Genomic DNA, 23,905 nt, shown 5'->3' on the forward strand with positions numbered 1-23,905 from the left:
ATCATACCATTTGCCTCTCAGTTTCATAATCATTACTTATGAAATCGCTTAATTACAGATTTGGAGTTAGATATAACGAATATAACGCTCATATATATCTTGCTATGCTGATATTCTACATAGATGTCCAATAAAGATAGTGAAATATACAAAATTTATTAATACGAGGCTTTGAAGTAAAAATACATAGATATATAATAAGAAGATCCATGTATTCATCAACATCAGATTGAACATGGATTTTAGTTGAACAATCAAATTTGGAGATTTAAAAATCAGTTTAACGGCAAACTATTCATACGGTGAATTACCAGACAAGGCAATAATAAAACTATAGTTTAAGAAATGTATCTGATTATGATATTCAACCAGAATTCGGTTGATACGATTCCCAAAAGTGACAAAATTTGCCAAATCAATTGGCTTTGGCTAATTTTATTGAAATATTAAATTTTTATATGAGTATAAGAACTTCTCCTTTTCTTCTCAAAATCCAATTTTTTTTCAGTTTAAATAATTGAGAGATGTAAATACGAATCGTTGCGTGTATAGATATTACATGATATTTGCTATTTTTTGAATAATGTTCAAATTCAGAGAATTTTGTTTCAGAGATTTGATTTGTAAATGAATAATGTTACCCTGTACACAATAACATCTACAACCCAAGGAAATGTACAGAGTTTTTCATATCCTATTGATTCTCCAAGTGGAGAACTTGTTAAAATGGCGTTTTCAAATCTCCAAGTTTTCGATACACAAAACTACGTAGTTTATTATCGAAACACACAAGGGGTTAGCGTTATTATCGAGAAAGATATCACATTACGTTCTCTTAACGCTAAGAATGGAGATTTTTTACAAATATTCCCAAATACCAATCAAACGCAAATAGAATATAGGTATGCCCAACCTCAACAAATACAGCCTGCTTTACAATCCCTTCCTCTAAATTCCATGTATCTCCCGAATGATATGAATCAAAACAATTTTCAATCAGGATTATTATCAACAAACAACAATACTCAATTTCCTTCTATGAATGATACATATTCGAATCCAGCTTCACCATTTTCATCAGGAAATTTAACTAATAACATGAATTTTGCCTCAGGAACATTATCTTTATCATCAGGAGCAGCACTAAATACAAGTACACCAAGTTTTGGAATGACTCCAGAAAATTCATCTCCAAGTCCAGATAACGGATTAAGTTTATTCGCAACTCCGCCACCTGAACAGCCGATGGGATTTTTTACTGCCCAGATGAACCAACAACAAGCCCAAGGAGGACTTTTTCAAAATGCTCCTCCTCAACCAGCAGGACTTGGATTATTTGCACAACCTGAAGGAATGGGATTATTCGCGAGTCAGAATACTGCTCAAGTTGGACTGTTCAGTACACAGAACCAAGGACTAGGTCTTTTCGCTCAAAATAATACTGGTCCAATGCCATTAGGTCTTTATTCACAAACAAACAGCGCTCCGTTACAAATAGGCATTAATGCACAGAATTATGACCAACAAACGCAAGAAGGAGTTAATTACGGCCAAACAATTTCTCATCAATACGATCCATTTAGCGGCGCATTCGATTCAACTAACGAACCACCACAATTTCAAACAGGTATATCATTCAACTACAATACAGGCTTCAATACTATAAATGGCGAGCAAGATCAAAATATTGGACTTGATCAAGACCCTGCGTTATTCAATTCGTCAGTTGCTTTACGAGCAAACAACCAAGACCAGAATATCCACGATGGAACAGGTACAACAGACTTTATGCTGGATAATGGAATTGTTATTGATGCCGATATCAATGATGACTTCGCCAATATCGATTTCGGAGCTGTTAAGAAGACAGGAAACGAGCTTTACGAGATGTGGGCCAATGAAGGTCTCGCTCCTTACGAAGTTAAGGTTGTTTTCGGATTTTTGGAGTCAGACCCTGAACCGAAAACGATCAAACTCTTCCAAATGTTTGAATACAAAGATGTCCGTAACATTCTTATTGAAAATTTCAAATTAGATAATGAACCAAGGTATTCATTCATGTTTACAGCACCAGGAGCTACAAAGTTTTGGTTGAAAGAAGGTTCTTCACTCGAAAAGTACCAATTCGTTGAAGGAACTGCTTTATATATTTTCAAAAGAGATTTAAAGGTCATGGTATCGACATCACACTATCAGCCGCGCATGGTAAACATCGATGCTGAAAATACAGTTGAAAATGTCGTTGAAGATCTCGCTAAAAAACTCGGAATTGAAAATCCTCTTGGATATTCCCTTTATGCAACAGAAGATGAAACAGAATTACCATTAAATCCACATTTACCTATCCCTGAACAAACAAAACACTTCAATCAGCTCACATTACGAAGAGAATTCTTTTGTTTGTCAAGAATTGACATTTCAACACTCGAAACAGCCATGCAAACATACAAAGATTCCAAAACAAGGTTCTTCGGTGATAATTTGTATGTTTTGGAAGAAATTGCCCTTGAATTTGCCGCATTACAGTTTTTCATTGAAGCTGATGCCAATGCTTTAAGAAATCCAACATTTCCAGATAATATCCATTTCCTTTTCCCAGAGTGTAATGAGTATTCCCATACATTAGGACCAGAATTATTGAAATACGTCACTGAATATCCTGAAATAAGCAAGTTCAATGCGATCAGGAAGTGGTTGAAGTTCATTAGAAGGTATCCCGGCTTCGGAACATTGAGTTATGACTGCACAGTCAACGTAATTAACGAAAAGGCACACATTCGATGTTTGTGGCCGTAGAAATATCTCCAATGTCACTTTCCATTTATGATCCGGACACAAATGTTTTGGAAGACAAAATTTCTTTTACGAAAATTCTTCAATTATCATGTGTTGAAGATAATTTGTCAATTGTCTTCTTCATTTCGAAAGGTGTTACAGCCAAATACACATTTATCTGTGACATGGCCAAAGAAATGAACGAAGTAATTGATCAACAAATTAATATCATCAAAAAACTCATGGTTCAACGAGCAAAGAGGACGGAATTGCTTCCACCAATCATTTCCTCGAAGTATCGTGTTACTCTTCCCACTTCAAGGTCATTATTAGCAACAACAGACATTCCTGAATATGATTACGACATAAATTATACAGGAGAACTGTTAACAAGTGTTGCAGAGAAGAATATTGGCTTGGAACATGATGACAACCATATTCCTTTCGTATGTTTGGCACCTGAATTATACAGATTTGTCTTCAAAGATGAAATTTTGGCACTTTTGAACATATCTACAGGTATGACTGTCTTCATCATCAATAAAATGGAAGATATAGAGCTTACTTATTCCAATGACCGAGTAGAAACAGTCACATTAGATATGACAAAAACTGTTGAAAGTTTGACAGCCGATGCATTTGCGAAAATCAAATTCCCTGCATTGACAGGTTATTCTTTTTGGAAGGAAATGGATGATGGAACACTATTCCCTTTGGATGTAAGATTCACTATCCCGGAACAAGTCGGAGATTACAAAAAACTCAAACTTTTAAGAAGATTTTTCATTCTTTCCGGTGAAATTCTTGTTTCTCTCGATGTTTCAATGATGGTTATGCAAGAAACTATCAAATTAATATCAGAAGGAAAGACACCAACAGCTGATCCAACGTTACTTGAACTCTGTGTTTTATATGCTTATGCAACACAGTGTAACACTCCATCAGATATTGATGAGATTCGTGACTTTTCTTTCTTGAATGTTTTGATGCCTCCTGGAAGACAAATGGATGATAATTTCATGGTCAAATTACAACAGCAAATCAAGATGTATCCTCCTAAAGATAAATTCCAAGCTATCAAGAAGTTCATTGGTATAGAAAGAGGTTTAGATATGTTTGGTTATGAAAGTTATCCATGCAAATTCAAAGAAATAAAAAGAGGTCACAGAAACAAAACATTACCTGATTTCCAGTTCACTTTAGCTCCACTTTATTTCTTGATTGGACAGAATAAACCAGGCATTCCTCCTGTTTATCAAATTGGCTACAGATACATTATTAATTACCAAATATTAGATAATACATTGATGATTAATTTCGTTGCAGATGAGCATAGAAACTTGATGCAAGTGAAATTAACATTTGATGTAACAGAAATCACCAAAGTTGTTATGCTATTGGATTATAACATCAAACTGTTACATGACTTGTTGAACCAAAAGGAAATGATGAAAAGGAAAATGCTTGAAGAAGAAGTTAAAATGCTTTCAGGTGGCTTCGTTGATCAAAGAGGTGTCATCCATGGTCCGATGTGCGATTTCTATTTCACGAAAGATCCAACTAAGTTTGAAAACTTAGAGAAAGAATGGATTGACTTGAAATACAATGGAAAACAACTAGCAAAATTGTTGTCAATATGGCTGAAACAACCAAAAGAAGTCAATTATTGTGTTTTGTATAGAACTCCTGATAAAGATTATCAATGGATTGATTACACGAGAATATTGAAATCGTATCATCCAATGAGAGCTTCTACATTGATTTTGTTGGAAAAGAATCCAACAATCAAAGTCATTCCTATTGGAAGTAAAACACCACAAATGAAAGAAGTCAAAATTGATATTTCTAGTTCAATTGGAGTTTTACTTCAAGATCTTTGCCAAATGTTTTCTATTCCAATGATTCCTGGTTTGACATTGGCATATGAAAAATATGGAAATTTGCAGTATCTCGATATCAGTAGATCTATTTCTGAACAAGCGAATACCACTGAAGTTTTCTATATTATGTTGAGACATTTCACTTTCTCAACAGCTAATATGGATTACGAAACATTATGGTTCTTGTTCTTGCAAACAAGAGAATGCATTTTAAGAGGAATTTATAAGATAAGTTCTGAAGATATGTCTAATCTTTGTTTCTTCCAAGTTGCTGCTTTCACGAACCAAACACCAAATATGAGTTCAATTCCTCAAAATGATAAAGAATGGGTTCCTGCAGGTCAAAACAGACCATCAAAAAGTGCCGTTGAATCAGTTTTCAATGTTTTGATGTCACAATATCTTAATTTGGATAGCTACCAAGGTGCACAGTTATATATAGAATACGCAAGGAAGATCAAAGGATTTTCTGTCATTGTGTTTAATGTTGAAGCTGATTTAGGTTTCGGAGCTGAAGAACAGCCAAAACAAAAGTTACAAATTGGTCAAGAAAACGTGACAATTTGCCATTATGACACCAAGAAATTATTCTTGGAATTTCCAATTGAAAACATATTGGAAGTTCATGGAAAGATCAATGAAATAGAGATCAAATACAGAGATGAAAACTATAATGCCAAATCGTACTACGCGTTTACAGAAGAAGCTGTAAATATCTATTACATTTTCATTGAAATCATGAACATTCGAAGTCTCAATTTATGTAATTTGGCAGAAAAAGCAAGACAAATGAACAAAATCATGGATTCTTCAAACATGTTTAAAGTAATGACATATGCTACATTAAGTAAAAGCAAAGGAGAGTTCCTGGAATATTCAAAATACATGTCAGGATTCGATGTAATTCAATTGGCAATTACTAAATTAGATTTGAATCCTTATGTCGAATATATAATGATTTGTCAAGTTGCAAACGCTTTTTATAACTTTGTTGATTTGCAAGCACCAATTGGTGTTGTTAATCCAACAGAGAAGTCCTCCCTTTATATATTCCCACGTATTTCTCGTATTCCTGTTCAAAATGAAGCCGGAGAATTCGAATTCATTCCAATAGATTTGACAAAACCACTTTACGAAGCAATTCCAAGACTTGCTTATAAGTTCTTTATCAAGTACTATGTTGGATACGCAATCTTCAAGGATTGGGAAAAAGAAAACAAACTTATAAAATAGATAATGGTAAATCAGAATTAGAAGTTTTAGATTTAACAAAGCCATTAGCAGTACAAACAGTTCACATGGAGTTTTTGATCTTCAAGAGAAGATATATGACATACACAATCCATGATGTCAAAAACATTGATAGAAGAGGTTTCTTGGAAATAAGAAAACATATTCTTAAAGAATCAGAATGGGTAAGCGAATCGAAAGCAATAGAATTGGCTGTTTATTCTATTCTTGCTGATGCTCCAAATTACGAAGCTGCTCAACACATTGCAATTACAAATGTTGAGAAAATTTTACCTTGTAACTTTAAAGTACAAGAAGATACAGCGAAAAAGATCAAAGACGTATTAAAGACATCACCAGAAATGTCTCAATTAGAGTCAATGAGGAAATACGCAGCAACTGCACGAACAACAACAAACTTTGGATGTATAACATGCAAAGTAAATTACCACAAATTGTCAGGAATCAAAACAGAAAGAGGTGCAACACCAATACATTTGTTTGTTTGTCCATTCGGTATACAAGGCATAGAACTTGAGAATAACAATCCATTCCTTAGATGCTCATATCAAAACATCATTTCTTACACCCAGATTTCTTACATCATTCAAATCAAAGCTTTCCTTGAAGATGGCTCGATTTCAACAATGGAATTTGCTGGTACTGATGCAGAGAAAATTGCTTTTTACTTAGATCAATATACTATTGGTGTCAGACCATTCTTAGTTGAAAGAAATAGAGTACAGAACATGGTCAAAGAAGCTGGTTTCAAGAACATCATTGATTCAGCACAAAATTCAGGAAAAACTATCAAGATTTCTCCTTATGTTTCTGATCCTTTCCCATTGACATATCCAATTAATGAAGGTTGGGAAGAAAATGATGCATTGAGATACTGTTTGATTAAGTGCGCATCACCACAAGATGTCGCTTATTCAATCATGAAATCTGATGAAGACACAGGATACGAATTTCTTCAGAAGTCATCATATTTGAATTCATTAGAATTGAGTCCGAAATCAGTTTTACACGTCATTCCTCATGAAATAAGTGGTTTCGTTTCAACAAATAATGGAAATATTGTTGAAATGGCCATCCATCCTAAAGTTCCTATCTATGAAAGTGTCAATACTGTTTGCGAATGGATGCAATTTGGTCCTTCTTTTGGTGTCACTTTTTGTGCATTTTCACCACAGAAAGGATTAGTTCCATTAGACTTTTTACATCCATTACCAGCAGAAACACCATTCTATTTTGATCTTGTTGTACAGAGGAGATTTCCATTCATGTTGAATATCTTCATGGAAGATCAAAGCTATTATTTACCTTTGTTTATTCACATGAAAGATTGTGTATTAAATGGAAACAATGTCATTCCTATTGAAGCAATCATCGAACTCGGAATTTGTCAGTTATACGGTGAATGCCAATCAGAACAAGAAACACAAAATTTGTTTACTAGTTTCAGTGATGATAAAGCACAAAAAACAATTCCAAAGAATGTTCCATTTTCTCAACAAGTCATGATGACTTACAGGAAATCATTTTTAGAACATCAACAAATGAACCAATTCGTTGCCATCTACATATATTTGTGTATCATTGGATGTCTTCCTGATTTCTGTGCTGAAAAATATGATGCTATTTATACAAAGGAGAATTCTCCAGATATAAATGTAGTCATCAAATTATCAATACACGGAATTGTTATAACAAGTGTTGTTGATAATGTTGATATCCACACATTGAGTTACGCATCAATCATTTCAGCAACAATTGAAGATAAAAAGGCAAATCTTAAATTTGAAGATAATGATAGATTATTCCATGATATTTATTTGGATTCGACTAATAATGAAGAAATCATTTCATACATCAATGACATTTTGTTCTGTTTCAAACAGATGGCTGATAATCATTACGATTTCATATTTGATGAAACAATTAATTTCAATCTTCTTGGTTTTGTTCCTCTTTTCTTCACAACAAATCAAAAGACAGAACAAAACATTGATGATGGAAATCTCGATCTAAATCTTATCCAATTCGATGAAATCCAGAAATTGGATGTAGATCTGACATCAACAACTGTTGAATTATCTCCTGATGTAAATGATGTCATAGGAATTGATACAGAACAATTCGATTATCGTAAAATTACTGAAGAAAACTATGCACTCAAAGACTCAATTATGAGTGATGATGCTGAACAAGATATAACATGGCGTGCTAATGTAGATGTTCTAAGCGAAACAAGAAAGAAAGGTGCTTTGCAGTCAATCATCGTTAATCTTGATGATATCATGGATAACATACAAAACAAATCAGCTGATGAAGTCGCTGTTGATATGTCAAAATTAAAAGATACATTTTCAACAATACAATTCGATGAAAATGATGAGAAAGACGTTGATCTAAGGAACCGTTTCAATAACATCTACAACACTGTACAGACTGCTTCTATGTCTGCTATTCCAATGGTTGATATCTCTGTACAACTCACGAAAGACATCAAAAATGTTATTTCGAATTCAAACAAAGCTATTGAAAAATCAAACATTAAGATATTGGAATTGAAGAACACAGCACAACAAAATCCTCCTGTTATCATTAATGAGAAGCAGCAACAGTTGGCAACTAATTTATGCTTAGTTTCCGGAATTGAAGAAAAATTCTCAAATTTCGTAAGTTCAAATTCGGATGTTATCGCTAAAATGGGATTCAATACAAAGGATTTGATGAAGACATTGGCATCACATTCAACATTAGTTACAAAACTCGCTTCTGAAATCAAATCTTCAAATGATCAAGTAAATTTGATCAAATTGCTGCCACAAGTTGGATCAATCAACCAACAATTAGATATTTTGCATCAGTTCAATAAAAATGCAGCATTGAATAACCTCAAATTCGAAGAATCAACGAATCTTGAATTTGATTTACAAAAATTATTGGCAAATACTAAGAAATTAGTTGCATTAACTAAAGCATCTAATACTAATCCAGAACTAATTCAAAGATCACGCCAATACCAGGTCTATTTAGGAGATTATTCCAAATTAGATCAAATTATTGAACAGATCAGAAACATTTTGACGACATCTCAACCAGTATTCGATCGTCCAATGATAAAGAACAACGAACAATCAGCCAAACTGTTCGAAATCATTCAAAATAAGATTGATGATGGAAATGAGAACCTTAGAAAGCAATTCTTTGCATTAAACAAGAATCCTAACAATGAATCCGCTAGAACAGCATCAGTTAACACATTATATACAATGAAAGACACATTAACAGATTTCATAAACAGATTAGCTCAATTTGCATCAACAGTTCCTGATTCAAACAGTGTTTCTCAACTTTGTCAATCAACAATTCCGCTTATTGATGATTGTTTGCTCTCCATTTCCACTGCAAACATAACTCCAGCCGCAATTCAAGAAATTTCGAAGTCATTGACAGAACTAGCGACAGATGCAATGCAAACAGCGCAATCCAACATCGGCAAATTCAATCAGATGCAGATCCAGCAGATACAAAACGAGCATCAGAGTTTAGTACAAAAATTGAATTTACTAAACCAACTAAATCAACAATTTTCTCTTTCACCAACAAATGGAGAACTTGTTAAAGGAATACAGCAACAACTCATTTCAATACAGAAAGATATTCCTCGTACGAAAGATTACATGTCATTGATACAAACACAGACAAACAGTCCGACATTGGCAAAGAGATTTAATGTTTACGAAGAATCATTAAATTCAACAATTTTGGATAAACAAAGTGGAGAAGGAAACGTAATTTGTCCACATCTTTCTAAGTACGAACAATCATTAGTTGAAGCGCAAAGACTAATCAACCAATTATCACAAGCGAAAGATTCAGATGAATTGAGATTTAATCCATTGAATGAAACTGTTTCGACATTGAGAGAAAGACTTCTTAAGTTAAGAGACGAACAACTGAAATGCAGAAGAGAATTGAAGCAAAGACCTTATCATCAACCATTTATTGATAAGACAAAGGAAATTCTCAATGAAACTAAAGATGTTGTTGATAAAATTGTTGAAATTTCTCCTGAAATTCAAAAACTAGTCAGAGATTCGAAGATCCAACAAATTTCTGCAATTTGTAAGGCATCTACTGATGGATCATTAGAAACAATTACTACTGCAGGACTGGGTGATTTCAGAAAGCCGCCAGAAAAAGAATTAGTTAATGAAATTTTACAAAATGTAGTAAGTGAAGTGAAAATGTTTACAAAATTATTAGAAACTCCTGAAGTGAAATCGAAGCCAAAACTATCAGAAGAGCTTGCAAAGAGGATACAAATGTTCTCACCTGTTGGTGTTGCATTGGAAGAACAAGCATTAGATCCAACAATCGAATTCGTTCCTGTTGCAGAAAAATTGAAACAATTGAATACAGACATGAAGAATTTATTGGCAGGAATACAGTCATTTAAACAGAACTCTGCATTCACGAGCCTTGTAGAACAGACACAATCGAATTTAGACTATTCGTTGATCAAAACACCACCAAACATTGATTTGGCAATCAGATCAATTGATGAAAACATTGTTCCAATTCAACAATTATCAAAACTACTCAAAGAAATACAAACAAGATCTAGTACACAACCAGATTTAAGTGCAATGAGGAAGATAAAGAACTGGAATAGTTTGTTTGACCAAGCTTTCATAGAGATGTCTCAACTCAAACAGAAACAAAAACCAAATGAACAAGATTTGATGAAAGTAAAAGATGTTTTACTCAAAATTAATGCGGAATGTGCTCAAGTTCCTATTGAATTTAAGCCACATCTACAAAACAAAGACTTTGGAGCATTTGGTAAATCAATTTCTGCTGTTAGAAACCATTCACATGTTGCTGTAAATTGTGTGAGATTGTTACCAACATCAAAGAAGTTTGAATTCGATTCTTCAACATTTAAACCTGTTGTGATGGAAGGAGAAATCTCAGACGCAATGACTGAATTAATAAAGAACTACACAAACTTCATGAATGTTATACAAAGTGCGCAACAAAGAGATGACATCAAAGAAAACATTGAAGCAAATTTGTTGTTGGACGAATTACTCAAATTAATGAAAACTCCAAATATCCAACAAGTTCAAAATATAAGTGATGATAGATTAGCAATAGAAACATTAATTAAAGCAAAAGAATTAATGCCACAATGTTTAGAAATTGCTTCTAAAGTCACAAGCTATTTGAATAACGAAGCATTCCAACAAGTAATGAAATTAATCTCTGATAATGTTTCTAAATGTCATATGATGTTAACAAGGCCACATTTGACTAAATTAACAGCTCCTAAGATTGTTTCTCAATTGCAACAAACAATGGATATTGCTTTACCTAATTTAGCTTCATTGATGTCATTGCAATCAGTTCTTTCTAATCCAACAGTTACTAGATTATGCCAAACATATCAACAACAAGCAAATGGATTAGTCAGACAAATGCCATCACAAAATGTCCAGCAGCAACAACAAACTGTTGATCAATTAAATACTTTGACAGCACAGTTGTTGCAAAGCTTGGATAATATTCCAGGAGCAATAGAAGCAATTGACAAATTGGAACCAATTTATTCATTGACGAATAAATATACAACAGCACAAAGAATTCCAATCAAAGTTGCTGGCCATTTGATACCAAGAAAACCAAAGGATTTAGATGATCAAACTGTTCCTGTTTTCAATGTCGTTGCAGAACAAATTAATTCACCACAAATTAATACTCAAACTGCAACACAAATCATTGATTATCTTACTAAATTACAAGATACAAAACAAGGAATGCCTTTGTCTATTATTAATAATGCAAGGAATTTCATTCCATGTGTTAAAACTCTTAAACCTGTTTATGCTTCTGATGCTGCAAGAACTGTTGCAATTTCATCAAATGAACCAGAATTAAGACAGAAAATGTTACAAATTTTGGCTGTCAAAGATTGCATGAAAGCTTCAAATTATTTCCCTTATTTCACGCAAATGTTGAATGATCTTGACAGAGCAATTAATTCACAATTAAGTAATATTCCTTCTCCTTTAATTACTTTGTATTCACAGTTGAAATCAGACATTCAATCGATCAATCCATCGAATTTGTCTGCAATTCCAACATTTGATAATGCAATCACTCAATATGTTGCATTACATAAATTGGATACAACTCTTAATAACTTCATTGCACAAAGTAATGGAGTTCAATCTTTGACTCCGCCTCTTCAATCATTAATGAAGATAGTCAATGAATTCTCTCCATGGCTGAAACAATCAGACTTAACAATGGAAAGTTTGGTTTATACTTGTGCAGATAACATTGCAAGGAATTTGGAAGATATAATGCAGAAAGATGAATTAGGAAGAATACCTGATACAACACAAAATGTTTTAGATCAATTGATACCAATATTAAAGAACAAACAAAGAGGAATCGCTTTCAATCAAGAAAATTCCGAAATTTTGTCAAGTATTTTGACGAATTTCTCTGAAAAAGATTTGGCAGCAATCAATAAAAATGCACCTCCTTCTATAGAGAAAGACCAAGTTAATGAATCATTTAACTATTTGACGAAGATGAAACCAGTTATGAGAATTTGGTCAGCAACAAAAGAACTGATTCCAAACGAAGTAATAAGGAACGAAACAGAAGTTTCTTTATCAGCTATATTAAGAGATTTAGAAGGATCTCTTAAGCAATCATCAGTACAAGCTGAACAGATCATTGCTGTATCTTCTGCTGATGCTGCTTTAGCGAATTTGATGAAGAAATTACAAGCAAATAATTCGAATCAAAACAAAGCAGTTATAGATACAATGGCACAGATAACTAAGATGCAAACAGAACTAAAGAAACAGAGTAACAACAAACAAGGTGTTTCTATCTTAGAGTTCAAGAACTTGGCAAATTCCGCTCTAACGGCAACAAAACAAATTGCTCAGATTTCAACACCAAAAATAACTTTGAACAGATTACCAAATCAAAGTGCAAAGTTAATCAAATTGGATACAACAGGATTGAAGGAACAATCAACACAACAGACAATGCAAGCTGTTACACAGTTGTTGTTATCATTACAAGCTTCATCAAACACTGTAAATCCTGCAGCTGTTTTGACAGATTTCGGAACTTTACAAAACACAAAAATTGAACCGATTGAAATCAAAACAATCAATAATTCTATGAAAGAAAAGATAATAGAAATGAAGAGAGAAAAGATCTTGCAAGATCCATCATCAACATTAATAAAGATTGATACTAAACTTGATACGAAATCTCCAATGGAAAGATTACAAAATGTTGATCAAAAATTAGCACAAACACCACAGATAACAGCAGAAATCTTCAAGAATTTGATGAACCAACACCAGAAATTCGCTTTGATACAGAGAATGAACAACTTACAGAACCAACAAAGAACAATTTTCACTGATATACAATCAATTAATAATGAAATTTCTCATGATTTCTCCATCAACGAAATACAAGACAATTTGGGATCAATACAATCTCAATTAGATCTATTGACTGATACAGAAAAACTCTCTGATATCCAGATAGCTCTTAATCCTAAGCAAGTATTGATACAACAGGCCATTTTGTCTGATGCATGTAATTTAGTTTCTCAGCCTGAAACAAAAATACCAACAAATTTGGGAGTCCAAACAATGGTGAATAACGAAATGAAGATGTTAGAAAACTTCTTAATTAAACTCGATCCTGGTTCAACAGCAAGTAACTTCGAATTAGCTGATGTAAAGAAATTTGTTGAAAGAGGTTTAGGTGTGGTTAATTTAGTCACAAAACTACAAACACTTAAATCAGAAATAATGCGAATTAATCCAGAAATCTTCAGATATTCTAAAACATCGGAAGGATTCCAAGCAATGAGCGAACAAATTCCTTCCCATGAAATTATAGAAGTACAGAATATAATCAATGATCATTTGAACATGCTAAATACATCAGAAACTCTTAATTTAGCACAAAAATCATTGACACCTGATAAAACAATCAAAGAAATCAGATTAATTTCTAATTTACTTGAAATGATGTCAGAAAAATTAGGAGAAAAACTGATGTCTGATTCAAAGATATTACCAAATGAATCATCAATATATTCACAAGCTATTTACCACCAGTTTGAACAGATGAACAGGGAGGCAATTAAAATTAACATCTCTTCTTTAGTTGATCTTCAAAAGCATCAAAAAGTTGAGAATTTCGTGACAAATTCGCTTTGCAAGCTTGATTTGGCACAAAAGATTATGTCGTTACAACAAACACAGTTAATGATGTATCCACAAACACAAATCAAACCTTTGCAAGCAACAGATAACGTCAAACAAGAAATTCCAATGATTGCAAAACAATTAGAGTTATTAAATGATAACTTCGCATTGTCACAAACTGTTGCTTGTTTATCTCCACAAAGTATCAACATACAACAAAACTTGTTATCACAATTGTTGGTACAAATATCAAGCAAAGTCAACAGTTTGGATGAAATCAAAGATAATCCACAAAGTAAAATTTCTAATGCAAAAATCATTTCTAGAGTCATGGAAAAGGAATTGGAAACAATATTTGCTGAACCAGAGAAGATACAAGAACTTGAGATCTCTCAAACTTCTTCTTTACCTTCTCTTCAAAAGTTTGAATTCGTTAATTCTGCTGCAACAAAAACAGTTAATTTGAGTTCTTTGATATCAACAATCAGACAAAGTCCGATGACGAAAACAAAGAACAACCAAATACTTTCTATGGAAATAAGTAATTGTAATCAAGACCAAATTCAAAATGCCAATGATGTCTGCGAACAATTAACGACATTGAATGAATTACAACCAGAAAATGTCAATTCATTATTGATGCAAACAAATCCAATTGATCAAAGTTTATCTGTTGGAATATTAACAGACAAATTGAAGAGTTTATTAGAGTTAAGCAACAAAGAAGATGTTGCTAACGATATTGCTATGGAGAACAGAGTTTTCGATCATGCATCATTGATACAAAGAGATCCGAAACAATTGAACACAAAAATCAACATCGAAAAAACTAATATTGATCAAGTTGATTCGATGAAGACTTATGTTCAATTGTCATCTGTTGACAAACTGATCAACTTGCAGAGAGAAAGATTATCTATCATGCCAGGCATTGTTGAAGCAGCAACACCTCAAATGATAGAGAAAATTACAACAGAAGTTACTCCAGAAAAAATGGATTTGATGCTCAAACAACTTTTGGATCAATTGACAAATATAAACGAAGAAAAATGTCAAGAAGAAATAAAGAACATGACAACAGAAGATTTAGTATTGCAACAACTAGTCATTTCTTCATCGATTGATACTGCATTGGACGAACAATCAGTTAAACCAATCATAGAAAACAACGTGAAAGATACAAAAGATATCGAAAGCGTAAAAAGTGACGAAGTTGCAAAAGAAATTTTGACGCAAAAATTCGAAGGAATTGTAAAGATTCCTTCTTCATTGAAAGACATCAATTTGTCAACTAATTTCGATTTGGCGAAGATCAATGTTGATGTAACAGAACAAAAAGCAAGAGCCAAATTAAACTATCAACTATTAACAGCAATTAAATCCATTGAAACTAAATCTCCTGTTATTATTGCAAAAGCTACATCAAAACCAGTCAATTTTGAGAAGTCAGAGATATCAGCAATACAAGAGAAAGCCAAGGTTTACATTGACAATCCAGAGGAAATACATAATATTGATGAAAAAGACGAAGATTTCCTATCGAAATTGTTAGTTGTCATGCAAAGTTTGAGTGATACAATTAAACCTGTTTCAAGTGAAGAAAGAAAAATTGCAATTGAAGCGAAAGCACTCGGAGTTACAAAGATTCCAATATTTTCTGCAGTTCAGACGCAAGTTAAATCGCCAGCAACTCCGAAGTCTTCTAAATCAACACCAAAGAAAGGAAAGAAATCATCAGTTGCAAAGAAATCTTCTGCTGCTACTCCAATAGTTACAAAAACCATTCAAAAAGTGACAGAAAAAGAAATCCGACCAATTTCTTTATTTGATCAACAGATTAGTTTACCAACATCAGATTTAACACAAGCTAAAACAGAAGTCAAAGTTCCAACAATGGATGAAATCATTAGTTCTTTAGTTGACGTCGCTTCAAACACTGTAGAAAATGTTTCTTTGATGTCAACAACACCTTTGCCACAAGCACAAACTATTCTTAACCAATCATGTGAAAGAGCTACACAAATATGTTCTAAACTCCTTGAATCTAATTCTTTGTCATACGACCCTGATGTCAATGTTTTAGTCCAAGTTTTGCCTGATTTAGTTGGATCAATGACAAGAATTTTACCAACATTGCCGAAGAATGTTAAGCAATTATTACCTGATGATCCAAGTGTTTGCATAACACATGTTTCGAATATACAGAAGGCATCAATAGAATTGGAAGACATGGAGAAATTGGCTTCATACAGAAAATCGTTGTCTGATTTATTGACAATTATTTCGAAAGTTGAAGCTGCTTTCACTGATGAGAAATACAATCCTGTTGCTATTGCTTCTAACATTGTTGCTGCAGTTAAATCCAATGATATTTCCAAAGCAAACTTAGAAATCATCAACTTCCAAGCAGCAAAAGTTCAAACAGCAGCAAAAGGATTCAATACTCAACAACAATTCCAATCAATAGAACCAGTCATCGCAAAGATTAATCCAGCAATTAATCTGATACATTACAAACCAACAGATCCAAATGCCCAGAAATCTGTACAAGTGATTACTTCAAACATCCCAACTTTGGTTTCTTTGATCAATAAAACAGCGAAATCTCCTTTCGAACAAATCGCGAAGATTTCGACAATTCCTCAAGTTATTCCTGCAATCAATGAAAGCTTGAGCCAGATAGAGAGATCTACTGTTAACTTGTCCAAAGCTATCTCAGGAACAGATAAAAGCTCTGTCAATGACAACATCATTGATTTGGTGAGAAATACAGCAGATACACAGAACTTGTTGATCAAAGGAATTGATATCAAAGCAGCAAGTTTCCCAGCAATGGTTGATTTCGTTTCCAACTTGAATAGTTCTGTTTCTCACTTGAACACAATTGTTTCTGCAAGTAGTTCGTCAAGCGTAACTCCTTTGGCTCTGAAAAGAGGTCAAAGGAGATTGGCAAGAGTTATTACAAATCTCAAAGAAAAAATTGAGGATCCAACATCAAAACAAGAGAGTAAATCAATGCTTGAAAAGAAGAAAGCATTGTTTGTTAACAATGCAACAACAGCAATGCAGCAGATCTTTGCAACATTGAGTTTAAAGGCTACAGCAACAGCTGATGAAAATTTCAACGCAGTGATGAAATTGCAGTTGCCAGAAATCAACAAGAACATTAAAAATATCAAAGAAACAGCTGTTCAACTTAAGTCAACCAACACAAACTCAATTGCAAACAATGAATTCCAAGCGAATTTAGATGATTTACTTACTAAATTTGAATCATTCGTTGATGTTGCTTCTAAAACACAAGACATTGCTGAATTAACAACGAAATTAGTTGATATTTCCGAGAATTTAGTGTCAACTGTTGATTCAGTCAGCCAAATGTCTGATGTTAAAGAACAACAGCCAGATACAGTGTCAAGTGATAAAATACCAGTTTGTTTCATTTTGCCAACTCCTCCTGTTGAACAAGGCGAATTAACAGCATCAGAACTCTGCAAAGACATCAAGAATTTGTCAATTAAATTCATGAATGATTACTATGATTTCACGACGAAATCATTGTCAGCGAAAACATCTAACTCTGATTTAGCTGATTTGATAAATGAACTGAATAATCAGCTGAAATATATTTGCACAAAAACACAAAATCTTGAAATACAATCTTCCAATTTTGAACGAAAATCTGACATTGAAAAATTGTTGTTTGAAATCGCAAACAATTTCTCAACAGTAATAAGAACAGTAAGACTGAAGTTCTTGCTATCCTGCCCTGATTTCGATAACCAAGCCAAAGAATGCCAGAAGAACCTTGAACAAACATTTTCTCAGTTTTCAAAAGTTTTAGAAATAATAGGAAAAGAAGAATCAGCTGCTGAAGAACTGAGGAAACATTTCGGAATCAAATTCTCACAGGCAATCGGTCCATTAACAGAAGCACTCCATAAATTAGAGTCATCAGCTAAAACAGCTGCAAAATTACCAAAAGGAAAAGGTAAAGAAAAATCTCAACAAATGTTAGAATTAGCAACTAAAACAGGCGAATCAGTAAAGAGCGTTATGATTTGGATGAAAGAACATCCAACAGAATCAAACGTTAATATTGATGTACTCGCAGATTTCGTTGGAAAAGTCACTGAAGAATTAGAAAATGTTGATAATCATTGTCATGATTTATTCGCAAAGAAAGGAAAAATTGATGAACATGTTTTCGTTCCAATGATATCATTTTCCAAATTACTTGATATATTTAATAACTCCATTGCTGATGATGTAACACCAGCCTTGAATACAGCTATAACATCATGCTGCAATGCAGCTACAACTCTTGCTTCAACTGTTGAAGCTCCTCAAGAAATGAATAATGAAGAAGAACAAGAAGATGGAAATGTTCAATTAAGAATCAAGTCACATATTGAATCAATAAAATTATCTGACGAAGATCTAATGAAGAAACTTATTCTCGAAACAAATGTTGTCAAAGCAAGATTGTTACTTAATAGATTCGAGAACAAATTATCTAATATTTGATTTGTAATTTTTTATTTGTTTAATTAATTATAAATTGTTATTTATTATGGAAATGCTTTCTAATATTCTTTGCAACATCTACTACTAATACTAATATTGAATTTGATATCACTAGATCAATTAGAGCAGAGCCCAATCTACAAACGTATAGATTTCATAATATAATTTTTAAAGTTTGGTCTAGTTGATGTTTCATTTATAATGCAGTCATCTTATATGGATGAGCTCTTGCGCCTTCTTGGGCGGCAAGAATCTATATCATTTAGAACTTTAATCACTATCATTACTACATCATTAAAGCGTGAAGAAAATATTCTAATTACTTATTCCAAGCAAGATAAAATTCAACCACAAATAATTTGCTCTTTACTTGATTATATTTATACAGCTATCATGCCATTATCTATTTCATTTACAAATAATCAGAGTATTACAAGAATAGCTCAAAATCGAAGAAATAGAAATTTAGTTAACTCTCCTCAGCTTGATCCAAATAGAAAACATTCAATGGGAGATGCTGACCAAATTAGAATCACCGAGCAATTAGCTGAAAATCCATCACCTTTTTGTACAAATGTTGCAGTATTTGAAAACTTGCAGACATATAAAGATTTACCAGGCTTAGTGCGTACTGCAAAGCAAATGAAAGGCACATTCTCTAACCAACTTTGCGATTTAGCTCAACCCTTCACGATCGTTGGAATTGTACCTGATTCTGTTTACATGTCGCATGAAGTACTAGATGTATTCACCTACTGTGTCCATATTACAGAACCACCACATTCGATTCCAAGTAATTCTACTCCTTTCTTTATGATGTACACAACTTTTCTTCCAGAAAAGCCACCAACAGTATACTTAGACAGAGATGTATACACATATATATCAGAACTTTACTTAGCAATTGATACTTGGCCCCTTGCAACTGGCCATGTAAAAGCAGAGACACGACTAACAATGATCAAAGCAATTGAAGACTACGCTTTTCTTTCTGGGAGAAAGTTCATCATCCCTGATGATGTGAAAGCAATAGTTCCATGTCTCTTGACACATAAATATCAATTACCAAATGGAACTACATTTGCAAAGTGCTATGAACATGTATTACAGGCAGTCAATAATGTCCAAGTTCCAGTTTAATAATTCACATGTATTTTACCATAATAATAAACATGTTTGTTAACGTTTTAATTTTTCTTTATTTAGGATATGAATTCAATATGACCATGCCTTGTGTCGAATGTAATTAAATTTATCGAAATTGCTTGGGAGGAGTTCTTCTTTTTAACAATTGCCATATCAGAATTGGGCAAGTTTATGGCTCTATATTCACAATTTATTTGGGCTCTAAGATTCCTTTTTTCAAGGATCCAGCCTTACATTCTAGGGAAATATAAACAATGTTAACAACAGGCTATGTGGAGTACATTGTGTTATTGATGGTTTCCTCTTAAGAACTTCGGAAAACAAGATAAAGATGGCCAAAAATGCATGAATTCAATATCAAAGTTGAGAGGATAATCCATGTTATAAATTCAAGAAAAAGAATTGAAGGAGATATGCAATTGAAATATTACATAAGCTTTATTTGAGATATAAAAAACAAAAAATATATTTAAACTTTGTAATTAGGGTATTGGAAAGTTGTTGCTGCAAACAAGAAGCTAAATGATAATGATCCAAACAATCCAATGCAGAATATTGAGAGCATTAATGCAACAACAATGCAACCGATGTTCAAAATGGCTGCAAATGATTGATAAGCTCCATTTAAGTAAACAGAGAAAATCGTGAAAATAAAACAGAAAAGAGTTGTCCAAGCTCCTTCTGCCATGTTCGCAGGCACCCAGAACGGACAACTTAGGATAACACAGTTAGCCATTCTCTTAATAGCTGGAATAGAGACAGCTGTGACGTACATGATTGCAGATGCCGAAATTAAGAAATAATTTGGAAAAACATTGTTGTAAGAAGAAGAAATTATGTCATTGATAGCAGGGAACATGATGACTGATGCTAAGAATGACATCAAATATGTTAAAAATGTGCTTGGAGAACCAGTTCTGATTGATTCTTTCGGAATTGCACTTTGTTTGACTGGTTCAGCCTTAACAATTCTTCTGTATGACTTGCATAGACAATGTGCAAATACTAATGAGAAAAATAAGAACGTAGAGTCACCAAGAATTGTTGATAAAACATTTGGTCCTCTAAAGCAGCCAAACAACAGAGTTGAGGCTTGTAAAAATCTCTGTGGTGCTATACTGACTGTATATATAAGTAAAACCGCTGAAAAAACATCTGCAGATTCGAAATTTTCTCCAAAAGGAATTGAGAACACCAGACGAAGAATGGATATAACAACCATTGAGATAAATAAGGATGTGTATATAAGAGTATTCGAAACCTCAGAATTTCCAATTAATTTTGTAAAAATTATTAAAGTAAAAACAATGACTCCGCCGGATGATGCCAGTAATGCAATATCTGTATGCACTTTACTTCTGATCCAAACTTCAGACGGGGCAATTGAATCTCCTCTGCTGAAGTGTTTTCTGTAGTAAGAAGCGATAAAGAATGAAATAAGTAAGAAAAATGCGGATATAAATATAAGTATCTCTGGGAAAATGTTTGTTTGTTGTTCTATTTCACTCATTTCGTGAAAATGTGCTGAAAATGTAATAGTTATGATCTCTCCGACTTTGATTTCTTTAAGATCACTTGGAAGCACTGAGAAATTGTTACTTGATTTGTAATTTGCTGGTAATTCGATATCAAAATTTGTAAAAATCATGTTTTGATCTTTACTAGGAGAGAAAAACGGAACATGAGTCATAATATTATTGAAGTAAAATGTTAAAAATGACATTGGCTTCAAAACTTTCTTTGTTGTTTTAATAAATTGATCATCTATAAGTATTTTACAGTGAGTATAATGGAAAACGCCTTTGTTATCTGATTCATTGAAAGGAATTAGTATTTTTCTCTCTGTTAGCGAGTATTGAATATTGAATTTTTCATTTTGGCATGTGTGAAATCCTGGAAGAGTAGCACTCATATATGGATTGAAAGGAGTATTAATTGCTCCAAATGAAATTGATACATTTGGAAATTTTTGTGAAATGGAGAATGCAGCGAAGAAAAACATTAAATATAATGGACCATTTTATGAAATATCATGGATTTTATAAAAAGTTATGATGGGTCATTACACATAACCTATGCATTGTTATAATAATTCCTGATAATATTTTGATAAATACAGTGTATTGAAGAAAAGCTATCTTAAACATATTTTCTGCATGTTAAAATATATATTTTATTATCATGTTAAAAAGCCGATATATAATTTAATACTCAAAGATTTGAACCTGATATTGCTCCAATACAATAATTAGACCGCTTGATCTGATTTCTTCGGCATTTCTCTTGTAGATTTCGCCAGAGAAAAGCTCCTTGATTTCTACTTCGCCATTTCCAGGAAAATCATTGATAACACAGTAGCCACCTGTCTTGTTTTCGCCAAAATTAGCAGCAATAATTATATTCTGCTTGTCAGTTGACCATTTCCAGCATGGGATCGTTGATGAGCCATTAACCCATAATTGTTGGAATTTTCCATTTTGAAGAGCGTCTTTCTTCAAAACTTCAAAGAGAACATTGTAGAATTCCACAATATGTGGTTTGGGTTCTTCATCAACTGCACGGCGAAGATGGACAGCAATTCTGTTCTTGTAACCAAGCCATTGATCTTGGAAGAAGAATCTGACACCCGGCAATGTAAGGAGTGTTGCAGCTGCACACATTGCTGCTGGATGCCAATCCCAAAACTTCTCAACTGTTCTTGGTTCATCGTGATTTTCGGTGAAATGAGCAGTCTTTGAGAAGAATTCTGCAGAATGGTTAGCAATATAGTGTTGGTAGCCATCCATGTCATGAGCATATAACTTATCAAGAGGATCTTTGTCATATGCCCAGTCGAATCCATAATGATGAAGTTTTCCGAGAACATCTCCGTAGCTTTCTGCCATAAACTTGAAATCTGGATATTGTTTCTTAACAGCTGATATTGCTTCTTCCCAGAATTCCGTAGATGGCTTTGCATATCCCCATGAAACAAGCTCCTTTTGCCAGTAGTTGCAGAATTCATCGTTAATTATGAGATGAGCCATATCACAGCGGCATCCATCAGCTACAGATGCAATATATTTGAGAACTGTGATCTGATGTTTTCTGAATTTGAGGTCAGCATAGTTATATTGTGCAACATCTGTCCATGGAGAACACCACATTCCACATCCAAAGGCAATTCCGTTTTCTAAATATTTTGATTTATCTGGATTTTCACCTTGTGGGCAACGAATGTAAAAGTTAGGTTTGGTTTTGATTTCTGGAGCATCGCATGCTGAATGGTTTGGAACAAAATCAACCATTAATTTCATTCCATATGAATGAAGTTTCTGACGAAGCCATTTGAGATCAGCCTCTGTTCCAAGCTCTTTATTAAGCTTGTATTCAGTAATAGAATATGGTGAACCAATCACATCCTCATCAGTCCATCCTGGAAGATGATGATTGAATGCTTCTTTAAGTCCTGGGTCAGTCCTATCATGGTGTGGACCGAATTCACCAACTTGCCAAACGCCCATGAACCAAATCCACTGAAAACCTTTGTCTTTCCAAGATTTGAATTCTGATTCTGGAATATCTTTAAATGTTTTTACTTGCTTTCCGATTTTCTTCGATAGACCATACAAATATGGTCTCGTTGTGATTTCAAGCAAGTTTGTAGGAGGTTGAAATGAAGTCATTCTTCAAAAATTTTATATAAAACGTGACAACATAATATCGGGATTGAATTAGAACCTCTAAGAAAATATAAAATTGATTTCCTTCTTTTTCTTTTCGAGATCAGACTCTCTTCTTGTTCATATGGAACTATAATTCCTAACATTATTCTTACCTTAGTAAAAGTATGCAAATGTCGTATTTTTAGTCATCTATCGTTCCTAATTTCACATTTTTATTGCCTGACCTGCCGAAACAAGACTTGAAGAAAGAATAAATGTTGTATAGAATTATACTGTGAAATGATCTTTTAGGAATGTAGTTATAATTTTGTGCAGCATTATAATTGAGTCTCACTTCAGTTATTATTGCATATAAATACCTATTTATATTTGTATAAATACCAAGCATCAATAGCTCGCTCTTTTTGAGAAT

At 33.2% G+C, this 23,905-nt stretch overlaps 6 protein-coding genes across 6 annotated transcripts; 4 read left to right on the forward strand and 2 right to left on the reverse strand.

Moving 5' to 3' along the window:
• Window positions 1–627: 627 nt before the first annotated feature.
• Window positions 628–2,796, forward strand: TVAGG3_0018800 (KREV interaction trapped 1-related family; the record flags this gene model as incomplete). The annotated part of the gene is made up of 1 exon (XM_001324675.1): window positions 628–2,796. The coding sequence occupies one exon, from the start codon at window positions 628–630 to the stop codon at window positions 2,794–2,796; it is 2,169 nt and encodes a 722-aa protein (XP_001324710.1).
• Window positions 2,797–2,807: 11 nt separating this feature from the next.
• TVAGG3_0018810 (Second domain of FERM family) lies at window positions 2,808–5,888 on the forward strand (the record flags this gene model as incomplete). The annotated part of the gene is made up of 1 exon (XM_001324676.1): window positions 2,808–5,888. One exon carries the CDS (start codon window positions 2,808–2,810, stop codon window positions 5,886–5,888), a length of 3,081 nt encoding a protein of 1,026 aa, XP_001324711.1.
• Window positions 5,889–5,953: 65 nt separating this feature from the next.
• On the forward strand, window positions 5,954–18,682 carry TVAGG3_0018820 (Second domain of FERM family; the record flags this gene model as incomplete). Its single annotated transcript, XM_001324677.1, has 1 exon — window positions 5,954–18,682. The coding sequence occupies one exon, from the start codon at window positions 5,954–5,956 to the stop codon at window positions 18,680–18,682; it is 12,729 nt and encodes a 4,242-aa protein (XP_001324712.1).
• A 201-nt stretch (window positions 18,683–18,883) lies between these two features.
• Window positions 18,884–19,822, forward strand: TVAGG3_0018830 (magnesium chelatase family; the record flags this gene model as incomplete). Its single annotated transcript, XM_001324678.1, has 1 exon — window positions 18,884–19,822. The coding sequence occupies one exon, from the start codon at window positions 18,884–18,886 to the stop codon at window positions 19,820–19,822; it is 939 nt and encodes a 312-aa protein (XP_001324713.1).
• Window positions 19,823–20,242: 420 nt separating this feature from the next.
• On the reverse strand, window positions 20,243–21,819 carry TVAGG3_0018840 (uncharacterized protein; the record flags this gene model as incomplete). The annotated part of the gene is made up of 1 exon (XM_001324679.1): window positions 20,298–21,518. One exon carries the CDS (start codon window positions 21,516–21,518, stop codon window positions 20,298–20,300), a length of 1,221 nt encoding a protein of 406 aa, XP_001324714.1.
• Window positions 21,820–21,991: 172 nt separating this feature from the next.
• On the reverse strand, window positions 21,992–23,578 carry TVAGG3_0018850 (alpha-1,4-glucan:maltose-1-phosphate maltosyltransferase family; the record flags this gene model as incomplete). The annotated part of the gene is made up of 1 exon (XM_001324680.1): window positions 22,033–23,493. One exon carries the CDS (start codon window positions 23,491–23,493, stop codon window positions 22,033–22,035), a length of 1,461 nt encoding a protein of 486 aa, XP_001324715.1.
• Between the last annotated feature and the right edge of the window lie 327 nt (window positions 23,579–23,905).

This window comes from Trichomonas vaginalis, chromosome IV, assembly GCF_026262505.1.
Source record: "Trichomonas vaginalis G3 chromosome IV, whole genome shotgun sequence".
NCBI lineage: Eukaryota > Parabasalia > Trichomonadida > Trichomonadidae > Trichomonas > Trichomonas vaginalis.